Genomic DNA, 15175 nt, shown 5'->3' on the forward strand with positions numbered 1-15175 from the left:
TGGGCTGCCCTGCTCTGTGCTTGGAAAGGAAAACCGAAGTCTAGCCTAAGAGACCAGGAATCCAGCACTTCCTCTTTGGAGTCTGAACGCTAGGCTAGTCTAGCAGTGAAACCCCAGAGAGGGTTCTCTGGGGGCGGGAGTGGGGAGGAGCTGAACTGCAAACCAAATCCTTTTCCATCCTCTGCAGGTTTTCCTAATGATGTCCGTGTGACTGGTATGCTAAGGTGCATGGCTATCTTGCCTTGCTTACTTTTTAAGCATTGTATGTTTGGCTCTCTAGGATGCCAGTGGGAACACAGTGTGACTGGCCAACTCATCTTCTGTGTGGCCAGCTGCACCCCATTCCCAAAGGACTGTGAGGGGATCCCTGCCAGAATGACTGTCAGCACCCCACTGTCCAATCCCCGATAGAATCCTAACCTCGCAGGGCGCATGGTTTGAAAGCGTCCTCCTGACAAGAGGAAGTTACAGGAAGTAGTAAATTATTTGAGTACACTAGACACTGACTAAGAGAAAGATACGTTCCTTTGAAACTGTCCCGATTCGTTTCTTAGAGTCTGGCTAAAGTCACCATCACCGAGAGGAATGGAGCTCCTGTACATTGACGTCCACCAAGTGTTTCATTCACTGCTGCCTTTGGACATCTCCACTTGCAAGTAGCAGAAGCCGCCCCTCCACTACCCTGAAGGCTTGGTCTGAATTAATTACTTTTCTGGGCCCTGTGGCTATGATTTCGGTTCAGGTTTTCAGAAGGTTTGGTTTGTCCTTGGAAGAATGGGATTGGGAACAGATACGGCCTTAGCCTTAAGGCCCAGCCCGGTGGCTTAGGTCCCAGATCCCAGAGGGATTCCACAATCTCCCAAAATAGTGTCTGTCACCAGCTAGGAACCAAGACAGATTCCTGAGCCTTTAGGAGACTTTACAGATTCAAGTTCTCTAGAGCATTGGTTCTCAACCTCTTAACACAGTTCTTCATGTCATGGTGACCCCCAGCCATAAAATTATTTTGTTGCTGCCTCATAACTGTAATTGCGTTACTGTTATGAGACCCAATATAATTATCTGATATGTGGAACATTGATACGTAGCCCCCAAAGGACTCTTGACTCACAATTTAAGAACTGCTGATCTAGTTAGGACCGTGAAGGTAAGCTGGCCTGGAGCCTAGGGGTTTAAATGATGGTTTGAATCATTGGCACACGGGGATTGTTCTTTTCTGGGTTCCTCCCAGTACCCTTGGAAGAGGTGGCTTGTGACAAGACTGAAGACATGAGTTCAGGCACCTGCAGATGCACGATCTTGCCTTCCCTCATAAGACCCTGCTTGACCAACCCGGATGAGCTCACAGAGATCATACAGGAATTGGCATGCGGTGGGGCGGAGTGGGGGCGGGGGGGCTGTGAAAAATTCTGTTTTTAATCATCGAAATTATGGGGACCGCTTCAGCAAAATTTCAGCACTGACTGGGGTTCTGTGGTGGCTGAAAGATTGGACAGACATCCAGTCAGGGGACCAGAGACAGATGGGAATGAGGGATACGCCCTTGCAGCCACTCACCAGAGACATGATGCTGTGGATAAGGGTGCTACATTTTCTCCCCCCCCCCATCTAAAAGAGCCAGAAATCCAGATTCATGTGTAAGTTTTCTGCAGTCTGATAGACAAATAATTAGTTCAAGCACTTTCTAAATGACTGAGCCAAAAGAGCCCATCATTTGACACTGCTTCTCAAGCTCAGTTTAAAGGCCCAGCGTGAGGTAGGGGCCTCTGAGCCCTGTGTGAAGAAGCAGGGCCAGTCTCAGTCATGGGTCTTCAGACGCCAAGGCTGGGGTCCTTCTCAATAGACCACTTTAGAACACTTGTTTTCATTGGCAGAGTCTTTCTTCGATTTTTTTTTTTTTTAAACCCATATGCCTCTCTCTGCCTCTGGAATAACTTACGGGTTTCTGGCCTTCCTTCAGCAACTTAATGTTGGATTTTATGTTTTACGGGTGGTAAATTTTAACATGAATCCATTCTTTGAGTTGGTAGTAGGCCAGCCGCTGAGGCCTGTCCCTCAGAAATCTCTGTGGTACTGGACTACAGAGTTGGCTCAGTTGGAAAAGTGCTTACCTCACAAGCATGAAGACCCAAGTTCAATCCCCAGGACCTACATAAAAAATAAAAAAAAAAATACATATTTATAATCCCTGTGTTGGGGGAGGTGGGCACAGGAGGAACCTTGGCGCTTATGCCCAACTAAGCTAGGCAACTTGACAAGGTCCAGGTCAGTGAGAGACTCTTCAAAACAACAGACTGGATGGCCCCTAAGGACTGATACGTGAGGTTGACACCACACACACATACACACACACACACACACACACACACACACACACACACACACACACACACACACACGGGGAGGGAGCAGGTGGGGAAGGACTTGATGATAGAGCGTTGGGCACTGTGTTGCTGGATGGTAGAATTTATGTTTGCATTATAAATTCAAATAAGATTCTAAGCCGGGGTTTAAATACGCTGCTGACATTTATTATTATTTTAATCAAGTGGCCACTGTGCAAACGATCGACTTGATTGCTCTTACTCTAGAGAAGATAACACCTAAGTGATTAATTTAGGTTTTTGAGTTTGCCGGTGAAGGGGACAGACCCTTTTGTCTGTGCTTCTATCTCAGTTTTGCTATCAGAACAATTTCATTTGCCTGTCAAAATGAAACATTATTTTCTAGATATTGGAAGGTAGCTCACACTTGGATCCTGTGGTCTGTGTGATCTGCAAACACAGAGACGTTAGCTTTTCCAAAGTGCCTTCAGAAATGAATATTGATGGAGCCACTGTAGAAAATTGGCCTCGCCCCGTGACAAATAAAAATACACTTTGCAAACACCTTCAGCCGCCTGTTCTCCCTGCCCCTGTAATTGGCTCTAATTTGCTCTGCCTGCCCTGAAACCTCAGAACTTTCAAATTGCTATTTAGTTTGCAGCGTCAGCTGTAACCAGAGCCACTCCAGCCCAAGTGTGGGCCACATGCCTGTGTAGGGGACTGTTTTTGTTCTTAATTGTTTCAGCCCATACTCGTGATGAGATTGTAAAAAGTATTTACAAATGATGTGCAAATTATTGAAGATTTGTTTTTCCCTTTCGTGAAATTTATCGGCTTCAAATGGCTTGTCCAATTGATACTAAAAATCTGATTTTAAAAATGTAGGTAATTCTCCCCAAACTTAAGTTAGTAGGAAAAATATAAAGTGAAAATGTGTTGTTTCGCTTTCTTCCCGATTTTGATTTTGTTCTCTTCTGCTTTGTTTTGTTTCTGTTGTTGAAACAAGATATCTGTGTTTTTCCTCATTGGCTGCCATTGTAAATCATTGTAACCTTAAAGCTGTAAGTTTCTTTGGTCTGTATCCCCTGTGCAACCAAATAAGGTGGCTCAAAAAGGGCTGGGGGCAGGAAATCATGATGGCTTCTTAAGTCACACAGGGGAGCATTCTCTTAGAAACTGCACCTGAGGTAATTTTTGTAACTATCAGCGTGAAAGTTGCCATTTGTGTGAGCGTGGACCCCTCTAGTGTGGGAGTGGGTAGAAGTAGGCCCGGCATCCACTTCCTGCCGTACCCTAGAAACATTGTTTTCATTCATTACCTAAGTGGAATGAACCTCAGGACAGAAAAAAACCTGCTTAACCAAAACGATTTGGCAGAAAAATCGTTGTGTGCTTCATCAGAGAGCTGCAAAGGAATTCCTTAGGATGAGTCCAGTAGGTATAAAGTATTTATTTTCAGATGGTGATGCTGGAAGGGGGTGTTCTTTAAGGCAGTAACAGGGAACTAGTCATGTTGTTTACCATGAAGTCAGAGCCTTCTGTGAAAGCCAAAAGCAATCAAAAACCCAGTGTGGGAAATCTGGCGTGGCACAGGCAACGATTAGCTTTCCCTTACAAAACACTCTATTAATGGGAACCTGCGTTCTAAACAACCATGGCGGGCTATGCATGCCTGTCCTTCTTCCTGCTGCGGCTTTGCTAATCGGCACTCTTCGGTGCTTGTTCTGGCCCAGTTACTGCCTTGCAGGTTTCTCTGTTGTAGAACTGTGTTTTAATGTAGGCATTTAGGTTGCTTCTTTTGCGATTCAGAGGAGGAATGATCCCTGGTCCTTCCCAGTCTTCTTGTTGCCACCCCACACTCTGCCCCAGTCTCAGGTAGACTTGGCTGCCCCCAGACATTTCTGCTCCCCAGGAAGCTCTTGCTAGTGTAGCCCACAGTCGTTCACACCAGAGTCCTGTTTTAACTCAGCGAATCATGATTGTAGAGAAGCATCTTTACTAAAATCAGATTCAATGTCTCTCCTCTACATGTGAGAGATTTGGGGGTTTTGACGTCCCCTCCCGCTTTTTTTCTTGGTTGAATTAAAACCATTTGCTAGACAAGTGAGCTGGTGCACCATTTTAATCCCAGAGGCAGGTGAGTTTCTGTGAGTTAAAGGACAGCGTAGTCTATGTAGTGAGTGCTAGGCCATCAGGGGCTATATAGTGAGACGATGTCAAAAAACAAACAAGCAAGTAAACAAACAGGCAAATAAATAAAAGCCCAAAACATAATTATCGATTCGTCTAAAAACATGATGTTTAGGGTGAATGCATCTGAATTAGTTGTATAAATAATGCCTTAAAATTTACGCACTTACCCTTTGCTTGGCTTAAAAAGTATATTTTTCTTAATGCCTCGGAACGAAACAGCTTTGTGGGGATACCTTTACCATAATTTTTGTTTATTTCTTGTCCAGTATCTGTTCGTTGGTCTCGATTTTTTGCAGCTTAGATACGTGCTTGCAGTGTGAATTTACATACAGGGATGCTACTGGCTTCAGCCATGCAACTCACAGGAAATGAGCAAACCTGTAATTCACCGTGTTGTAGCTAACTTGCACGTGATAGGAACTGGAACATTCTTCTGAGGAGAAAAGTCAAGGCCCCCTTTCCACGCAGAACCGTGAGGAAAAGTCCACAGAAGACTACTGTGTAGTGTGTGAACCACAGGAAAACTTAGACAATTGTCTGTAATAAATAATTGATAAGAAGCTTGGTTTGCGTCCTTCCGTGATAACTGTTAATGATTCTTTCAGATTTGTGACAAGCTGGCTGAGTGACAAGCAGCAGGAATGATAAGAGTTGAGGGACAAATCCCAACTTAGGTTGTGTGGGTCTAACTGTAGACCATGGCACTTATTCAATTAAGCACACATTTACTATTAATTTACTATGTTTTTTTAAAAAATAATTTGTTGAAGTTTTTACCACAACTGAAGTGTAAATTGGAGATGAACTTTTTTATGGCTCCTTGTCGTGAACCCTCACCCTCTAGTCTGGTAGGAATGTAAAAGGACCCTCAGTTTGGGAAGTCTGGCCACTTGCTGCCGTGACTGCTGGAGTCTTGACTATGTGGGCTAGATTCCAGATGCAGCTTGACCAGCTAATAGCGGGTAGCTAATCTCCCTCAGCCTGTATTTCCTTATCTGGGGAGTGGGAACATAGTCCCTACACTACTGGGTTATAAACATCAGATAAGACGCTGTGTCCTAAGGGGTCAGCATGGCATTTGGCAGATGTCCAGCAAGTATTAGCTGGGCATTAATGCCAAGTATTAAAGTGAGTTCAGACAAAGCTGAGCAGAGACAAATCACCTGCCTGCTCCTCTTTCTCCGGTTCATCCTATGTCCTTTCCCCTCTGCCCTTCCCCCTTCCTCAACTGAATTATAACTCGACCAGGTCACTTGGGCACTTGGTACTAAGAGACATTTGTACCAGCCCTCCCCACCCCACCATAGCTTTGCTTCCATTGATGTTGACAACAAAGCTCCTTTATTTCGTGTCTTACGTGAGGCCTGGGCACTGTGATTCTTGTACCCAATGGCTCTGTACCCGTGTTTTAGGGGGTGACTGGCGCGGCATAAACAGAACCACAAGGTCTTTTGCAGGGTACAGAGAGACCCAGCCAGCAGCCTCTGCATGAATTCTAAGCTGTGTAGGAATGGTAACTGTGTCTGTCTAAGCAGAAAAAAACTGGCTTTCCCCAATGGTTTGACGACCATTAAGTGCTCCCCTGTATGAAGGTGATGCTGCCTTTCTGTTGTAAGAGTTCATTAAATATTTGCAACCCTATAGGATGTGCCTGGAATAATGTAACCAGCGCCTTCAGATTGCTTGGCTCCACTCTTCGCTCCAGAAATGAAAACCTATTTGGATTTTATAATACACGCTTATTCCGGGGGGTGGGGGGAGCTGTTCTTTCAATACGGTAAGAGTTAATTACAAATCTTTCTGTGTCATTCCATGAATATTATATAACCTACACAAATGTGTGTGAGTTCTCAATTTAAATATCTGTAAAGACAGAAATTCTTCTTTAGATACTGATAAGAACTGAGTGTATAGTTCAGTGGTAGAGCACAAGGCCCTGAGTTCTATCCAGCTCCATAAAATAATAATTTTAGTAATAACAATGGTAGTAGTAGTAGTAGTAGTAGTAGTAGTAGTAGTAGTAGTAGTAGTAGAAGAAGAAGAAGAAGAAGAAGAAGAAGAAGAAGAAGAAGAAGAAGAAGAAGAAGAAGAAGAAAACAACAACAACAGCCAAACAACAGCAGCCAAACAACAACAGCCACCCATTGTCAGTTTTATTCCTAATTTTGGCATAGGCCACCTGGAATGACTGGACTAAAGTAAAATGCTAAATCCAAGAAATTAAAACATTAAACTTCAAAACTCACTGACGAGACAGCTAGAAGCTCAAGGCCAGGAGCCCCACATGAATTACGGAAGTCAGCGAAGAGGATTAGTTTAACCCCCTCTGAGATGGTAACCCATCATTGCCCGTGGTGCATTGTGAGGTTTGGACTGAAGGCAGGCATACCTTTCGGAGGCCTGTGTAATGGCAGGCGCATAGGCTAAAGGGAGTGAAGTCACCCAGGAAGTTGAATGAGCTTCCAATGTCCAAGCGCTGCTCAAGTTAATCCATTTCAGTAAAGCTGGTGAGTGCGTGCTGAACTTCTTATGCACCAGAATGATGCCTTCCCACAGGAGAAAGTTGAGGTGCAAGAGATGCTGTTGGGAACAGACTTTGCCTCTGAGTCAGGATCTCAGACATGAAAGTCTGATTCACCCATCATTTATCCATCCAGCTCCATGTATATTCCCTGAACCAGACTTCTCCAGAGTGTACTCAGGGCCTTTCCTCTGACCCCTCCAAATCAGAATGCAAATGCTGTAAGCCCTGCCCCATTTCTTCAGACCCCATTTTTCTACCTTTTGCTTTGACACTTTTACAGCTCTTCTCTTTAAGCCTCTGAGCCACCAACTGCCACCAGCCTTGCCTGACAGTGTTGGGACCAGCATCAGCCTCCACATTGTCCTACCGGAAGGACAGTGTCCTGGAGTCACGATCACTGTCTAGGGCATCATTAATACATTCAAATCCCCGTCTTCCTAAGAAACCCATTGCTTGTTTGTTTGGGTTTGTTTTTGATTTTTGCAGCCAAGAACCCTTCAGAGTGCCTTCCATCCTGCAGGAAGGACAAACGTTTAGAGGGGTTTAATGTTTTGATTGACATCAGCAAGCGAGAAAATAGCATAGGGACCAAGTGCAAAACAACAAAGAAAAAAAATGCAGGTTTTTCACAGTCAGGCATCAGACCCACCCCTGCCACTTCCCGTGGCGTGAAGGAAATGGGAGTCTGTGTTTCTTCCTTTGAAGCTTGTACCTTCACACGGGGTAGCCCAGGCTGACCTCAAACCTGCCATGCTCCTCCTCCAGATGCCCACGTGACTCTGCTTTTGCTCCTAAGCCCTGTTTGAGCTTCTCACTCTCCTGTAACCCACGAAGCCATCTTCTTCCTGAGGCAAGGTCTCAACTGTCATGTTCAGGCCCCATCCTTATATAATTTATGTTTAAACTCAATCCCTATAAGACAGAGAATGACTGTGTGGACATCCGCATCACCCTTGAGGTGCTCCAAAATGTAAATCGTGTCTGTTAATTCAACAGTTGCTTACCTCTGTTGTCCTCGAAGTGGGATCAGTTGGAGTTCTGCTTTGAGGGTCTGGAAGGAGAGAGGGAGACAGAATGAGGACTGAGTGTCCCTAAGGGACACGTAGCCTGAAGGACTGGCCCCCTGTATTCCTCCTGTGCCCCCCCCCCCAAGCCCTGTGTGGGGGAGAAGAACCTGGTTGGGAGCTGGGAGGAAGGGAGACTGCTGAGGGAGTGAGGACAAGAGGAAAGAGTTCATGGTGGGAAGCAGAGGGCAGGCCATTCCTGTGCTCGTGGGCTTCCTTATGGTTCCATGGCAAACTCCAGACATCCTCACGAGGATGGTGATAACCAGTGCTATCTACGTTGTGTTTTCTAGATCAATGAACTGAGCCATGTTCAAATCCCTGTCATGTTGATGCCTGATGACTTCAAAGCCTACTCAAAGATAAAGGTGGACAACCACCTTTTCAACAAGTAAGTATGGCGCAGCCTCTCTGGAGACTCCTTGGCTGGGCAGAGTAGGACCTTTTGTGACTTTTCTGTAATCACACAGGCTTTTCAATGGGTAGGAGTAAAGTTTTGCCCATGAAGTTGATCCTCTGGTAAACACAGCCATCTGTCATAGCCGGACAAGCAGCGCCAGGCTCCCTTTGCCTTATGGTGCACTGCTCCCTTTGAGCATCTTTAGATTAAAAGCTACATCCTTGTTACTATTTAAATGTTTGGAGCTCAGATTGTTTGAGCAGTTATGGACTCCTGCTCTTGTACACTTTAAAAAACAGTGGCTTTATGGACAGAAATGGCTACATTATAAGACAATAAATAATTAAGGTGTGCTATTAATAAACATAGCTGGATGTCATGTTTGGGTGTCAGTAATGATCGTCATGTGAAGGCATTGATAAGAAAGTCGATTAGTGGGCTGGAGAGGTGGCTCAGCGGTTTAGAGGACTGACTGCTCTTCCAGAGGTCCTGAGTTCAATTCCCAGCAACCACATAGTGGCTCACAACCATCTGTAATGAGATCTGGTGCCCTCTTCTGGTGTGTTTGAAGACAGTGACAGTGTATTCATATATATAAATAGATAAATCTTTAAAAAAAAAAGTCTATTAGTCAATTCCTCCAAAATTTAGAGCTACAGCATGGCCCTTCCTCCTCAGGGCCTACAACCAGGATAGTAGCTGAACGCTGACATATACACAAATGGCTGTCACTCCTGTACAGAGAACAGTAATAGAGGGGTGTGAGAGCACAGAGGAGGGGCAGTTCTGTATGAGTGGGGCGAGCCTTAGTAACCTCCCATATAAAGATGAGCGTGAAATTTCTTTCCTCCTCTTCTCTTTGTTGTAGTAATAGGGATTGAACCTAGGGACTCACACATGCTAGGTGAATGCTTGACGGCAGAGCTACCTCCCATCCCCCCATTGCAGTGTCTAACCCCGCTTTGGTTCTGACGTGGTTAGGAGTCCCCGTACTCATGTGTAGAGGTTGACTTGGTGAGTGTATAAAGTGAGGGCAGGCCCACTCAGAGGTGTGGGTGAGGGGAGGTCTTTATTGTAGATATGAGGGAGAGTCCAGAGCAGAGAGACGAATAGAACGCTGAACATGGTCAGCAGACTGAACTGGACCATGGGGGTGGGGGGCAGGGAAGAGTGAGAAAGACAAAGAGGAAGCCAAGAGAGCACAGAGAGAGGGTTGGACAGAAGGACCAAGAGAGAGGCAAGAGAGAGTGGGCCAAGAGAGCACAGGGCTGAAAGGACTGGGTTATATAGGAATGGACGCGGGGAGGGGGGAGGGGAGAGCTGGAAAAGTTTAGGGTAGGGGTGGGGTGAGAGGAGCTCAGTCCTGGTGCCTGGCCTCTGGTATGCTAATTGGCACCACAGCTAGCCATTTGGCCTGCTATTTCTCTTGGACCTGACAGTGAGGAAACCGTCTCCGTGTGAATTTAGAATGTGGGTCTTGGGTGTGAGGCAAGCCTTGCTTGACAGCTGCTTCCACAGTGAGCTAGCTTGCTGCTGCTTGTCCTTTCTCACTGCCCTCTTCTCTGCTCTTCACCACATGCTTCTGTCTTGTCCCTCCCCACCCCTCTTCTTGGGGGAATGGCTGGTGTTCACAGCCAGTATTAGGGGGTTCCACAGTCCCACTATGAGAACAGACAGCGTTTTCAATCCGTCCCTCTGTCTGTCAGATCTGGTTGGGTTGTACCTGGTGCTGTGGAATGCTCTGTGCTTGCTGTGGGCAGTGAGCTCTCACTACTTCACTTGCTACACGCAGGTCTAGGTCTCGCAGAGTGAAGCCTGTTAGTCTCCTGTCTGTCTGTCTGAGCCTCACTGAACAATGTGCCCCTTGCAGGGAAAACATGCCGAGCCATTTCAAGTTTAAGGAATACTGCCCGATGGTCTTCCGGAATCTCCGGGAGAGGTTTGGAATCGACGACCAAGATTTCCAGGTGAGCTGCTTCTGCGAGGTGGGTTTGCTCTGTCAAGTCGGACTTGTTTTTCTGTCCTCACGAGCATCCTTTGCGTGCTCAAGTTTCCGTGTTCCTTCTGAAGTCGGACATTCCCTAAGTAAAGGGACCTGCCTGGTGTGATTTCGGTGAGATATCTGTAGGGAAAGAAGACAGCACTTAAGAGTGAGTGAGTGCTCTCACATCTAGATGCACGTCTTTGCCAGCGTGTCATCACCCGTGCAAGCGTGTTTTTCTGTTTTGGCAGAGGCCACTTAGGAATCTCAGGCGGGGATTGCGTTCTTGATAATTTTCAGGGTTGTAAGCGGGCAAACTCTGTCTCCTGCCCCAGCTTTCTCATCAGGCAGTGCTTGTGTCTCACGGTGCTGGGGTGTAGAGTGGCTATCGCCCTCCCATCTAGAACCTACCAACCTGCACAGTCCGTATGCCTCCTTCTCAAGGACTGCATACTGATGCACCCTGGTTTCTCTCCCTGTACTTGGCACAGTCTCCATTTTGACTTTGAAATACGATATAACTTTTTAAGTGTCTGCTGCTCCCCGATCAGTCTCCTAAAAGAAGGCCTGCTTTCTTAATACTTTTACGCTGCTGTGATAAGATACCATGACCAAGGTAGCTTACAAAAGAAAATGTTTATTCGGTGCATATGGTTTCAGAGGTTGCGTCCATGACCGTCTTGGTGGGGGAACGTGGCGGCAGACAGGCATGGCGCTGGAGCGGTAGCTGAGAGAGCACATCTTAAGACGTGAGCATGAAGCAGGGAGAGCTCACTGGAAATGGTGTGGGCTTTGAAACCTCAAAGCCTGCCTCTCAAGGCATACCTTTTCCTAATCTTTCCCAAATAGTTCCAACACTGACAACCAACTATTCAAATATATGAGCCTGCCGGGCCATTCTCACTCAAACCTCCACACCCTCCAGGGGCTCCCTGAGCTTCCTAGAGACAGCATATCAATAAGTACTAAAGGTTTTTCTGTTTGCTTGTTTGCAAGCAGAAATCTGAGTACTGACTTGTCTTAAGTCTTCTCAAATGAATAAGCACTCTCTCTAACTTGCCCTAAATTTAAAACCTGCATCAGTGCCACCCCAGGCAACCTTACAAGTGCCACATGGGCACAGCTTGCTCTATGGTTTCTCTTGAAGGAGAGGCTCGCTCAGTCAGACAAGCTGTACTTGTTTAGCCTGCCTGCCTAAAGATTAGGCTCCCATCCCCACCCACCTCTGTTCTCCTTTCCAAGAATTTCTGCTGTGCTCCATCAGGCCTGAGACCACTGCCCAGGTGACCAGTGGCTCCCCACATGCTCGGGTTCTGAGATGAAGGTCTGGGTACCAAAGGAAGGCTCAGGGGTAGAGGACACAACATGTGGAAGCTGGGTATTCCCTCCCTCAAACGGCTCTGACGTCAGCACCAGGTTTGGACTTCATTGATAAAAATAGAACCCTAGGTCACAATTGTGGGCACGGTGTTCATGGTTGCAAGTGTGAGCGTTTTCTACAGAATAATTCCTGGAATGAAGAAAAAGAGATTTGTGTGAAGTAAAAAGGGATGTGTAGCCTGAGAACTGTTACCACATTTGAACAGGCTACGGGTTCTTTGAAATCTCTGCCTGACCCTGGAGTGTGTCCCTCCTGCATCCCGCCTCTCCCCATTTTGATTAAAAAATAGCCAGGCCCCTGTGATGGCTCAGTCATCAAGGAGCCTGCTACACAAACATGGACTCGGATTGGATCATCGTGGTGAATCAGGACACGAGCTGGTGGACACAGGCAGGTCTCTGGAGGTCGCTGGCTGGCCAGTCAGTCAGTGAGCTGGGGTTCATGAGGAACCCTTTTTCCAAACAGGGCAGGAAGCAATGGAGGACGTGATTCCTATGTCATATCAAACACATGTATCTACATATATATATATACCCCAGTACAGACATGCCATATGCATGCATCTACATACAACACACGTGTAACACACACAAAGAACAGCAGTAATAATTATGAAAATTAATGGCATTTTACAGAACCTTCATATGTTTCTTGATCTATTACAGAATTGAAATCTTTACATTTCTCCCCATCATTTTATATTGAAGAGATTGGAAAACGATTCCGTTTCGTTGTGGCAGAGAAAAGTGGTTTTTAAAGTTTCCTAAAATGACGGTTGTGTTGTTGAAATACTAAGGCACCACTCCGTCCCCCTAAAGATACCATGTAAGTTGATAGTTGCATATGTGCACATCACAGCCTGCAGACTTAGGAAGGTAACTAAGAACTAACGGGCAAGTCTCTCCAACACCGAGCAGGAGACCAGAATGGAGGAAGTCGGTCTGAGTGTCATTAATCATCAGAAAGCCTCTTTCCTCCAGCTCTGCCTGCTGAAAGCCATTGTTGCTTTCTCTGTGGTAACTGGATCTCCATTTCAAATGCTTTTCACTGAGAGCTCAGAACGCCTCAGTGAACCAGAGCTGGGCTTTTCTCTCCAGGCGTACTCTTTTCCTAGAACCCTTCTGCCCTAAAGCTTCCTCAGACACTGGGGTCTGCTCAATGGTAGATGACTTACCCAGCATGCATAGATTCATGGGTTCCATCCCCAAACCAGAAGTCTGAGCCAAAAACACGATGGTAAACTGAGGTTGAATCCAGTTGGCTAAAGGGTCTGGCACAAAGGCAAGTCGGTGTGACACCCTGGCTCTCTACTTGAACCTGGTAGGCTCCCGTGTAAATCATAAAGTGGGCCAGGATCCAGGGCAACCCGTCAGCTCAGCCACCACCGAGCCCTGTGTAACAGAACGTGCCAGGCAACACTGGAACACCCCATAGCTGTGATTTTGCTTAACACGTGAAGCACTGGTCCCCATCCCTTGTACCAAAAACGGAGAAAAGTTTTAAAAAGATAGCAGGGGCCGTCCTTGTGAGTCTAAAGTACCCTTCCAGGGAAAAGTTGGGCCAGCAAAGGAAGCTTCCATCACCCTTCAGAAGCACTGTCTTGCTAATGCGGAGTGGCTGTTGTCTGGCTGTGCTTATTCTGAAGCGCTTGTATTTTAGACAGGTGACCTTAAGTCACCGTGGGGATAAAGACGGGGGTCATCTGAATAATTGTGTATTTGTCTCTTTCCTTTAACTCAAAAGGGTACCTGTCTCACCTTGTTCCTTCAGCCTTGTTTAGCGGAGGCTTCTTTGATCATTGTAGGAGGAGGTAATTAGCCAGCCGAACTGAGCTCTGTCTGTGAACTTACACGTTCCGGAATGAGATCAGAAACACTGCTCACAGCCAGCAAGCGTGTGTCTTTGCTCTGGTATTGATTTCATGGGTGCATGGATGTCTTTAACTCCCCCCCTTGCTGTTGAAGACAAATCTAAACAAAAGTTCCGTTATAGGATATTTAGCTCTCATTACCAATACCACCCATGACAGCTACTTTTTGTTGCTGTGATAGAATGCCTGAGAAAAATAATGTAAGAAGACGGATTTTGTCAGGTTCATGGTTTCAGAAGTTATAAGCCCAGGATGCTTTGGAGCTGGGTTAAGGCAGGCTATCATGGTTATAGAAGCGTGTGACCGAGAAAGTGACTACTTGGAGACAGCCAGGGAGCAGAGAGAGGAGGAGACCAGAGGAGAGGAGAGAAAAGGAGAAAGGAAGAAGGAAGGGGGCGGGGGAAGGAGCCCTTTCAAAGGCACGCCCCTTGTGATCTTTCATCAACCTGGTCTAGTCTCCTAGCTTCTGTCATCCCCCAGTAAAGCCATTGGATTATATGTCCACCAGTGGATTAATCCACCACTTAACTTGAACTCTCACAATCCCATCACCCCCCCAGGAGCTCCTCCAGCTAGGGACCAAACCTTCCAAACTCCACACCCACCTAACACCTAACATACCTATGCTGACATGTGTGTCTGTGCATGTGTGTGTGTGTGCATACGTGTATATGGGCATGTACCTGCATGCATGCCTGGTGATTTCAGATTCAGTCTGAGTTTAGTGGCTTAATATTTTTTTAATTATAGAATAGGTTTGTGATGTACTCAGACTGAGTTCCATTTTTCTGGTTATTGTTGGTCCACGTGGTCCCCATCCCTTCTTCTTTTAAGATGCTTTTAAGGATGAATACTACTATGTAAGGTTCCACCACTGCCTTCTCCTTATCTCTAATACTGCAAGCCCTAGCCCCCTTTTACTCTGATTTCACTCAAGCTGATTGACTTTGTGTGTATCTATTTGCACTGTCTTTCAGAGTCTGTGCTAAACATTCCAGGTATCTTCCCTACCTCCTAAGTGCCGGAATACAGTCGTGTGCTACCATGCCCAGTTCTGTGTGCTCGGGATGGAACCCAGAGCTTCATGCATGTTAGGCAAGCATTTCACCAACTGAGCTGCAGCCCCATATTTGATGCCCAAAGGCCTAGACGTTCTTGGGAGTACAGATAAAGAGTAAAGCGGTGAATCATACTAGACTCTACAGTAAACGCTGAGATGGTACGTTAGTTTTGAGAAAGTCCGCAGCCCCCTTGCTGGCCTTGCAGGGTATCAGCCCTCTTAAGGTAGTCCTGAAAAGTCAGATAGAGGCTTCAGGTTGCTGTGGGTATCCAGAGAAGACGGCCCACCAAACCAAGACGTTACCCAGGATGAAGCCTGCACTGTTCAACCTAAATACAGGGCGCTGTTGAAACTGAGCCCTCTCGTTCGTTGTGCTGG

General features: G+C 46.3%; 1 protein-coding gene across 2 annotated transcripts in view; it reads left to right on the forward strand.

Annotated features, from left to right (window-relative positions):
* The window catches only part of Pip4k2a (phosphatidylinositol-5-phosphate 4-kinase type 2 alpha), a 164624-nt gene that overhangs the window by 86338 nt on the left and 63111 nt on the right, over window positions 1–15175 (forward strand). For both annotated transcript variants that reach the window (XM_032884212.1, XM_032884211.1), the window contains exons 2-3: window positions 8399–8496; window positions 10376–10472. In XM_032884212.1, the coding sequence (XP_032740103.1) occupies window positions 8399–8496; window positions 10376–10472 (195 nt within the window). The remainder of the gene's footprint in view (window positions 1–8398; window positions 8497–10375; window positions 10473–15175) is intronic.

Source organism: Rattus rattus, chromosome 14, assembly GCF_011064425.1.
Source record: "Rattus rattus isolate New Zealand chromosome 14, Rrattus_CSIRO_v1, whole genome shotgun sequence".
Taxonomy (NCBI): Eukaryota; Metazoa; Chordata; class Mammalia; order Rodentia; family Muridae; genus Rattus; species Rattus rattus.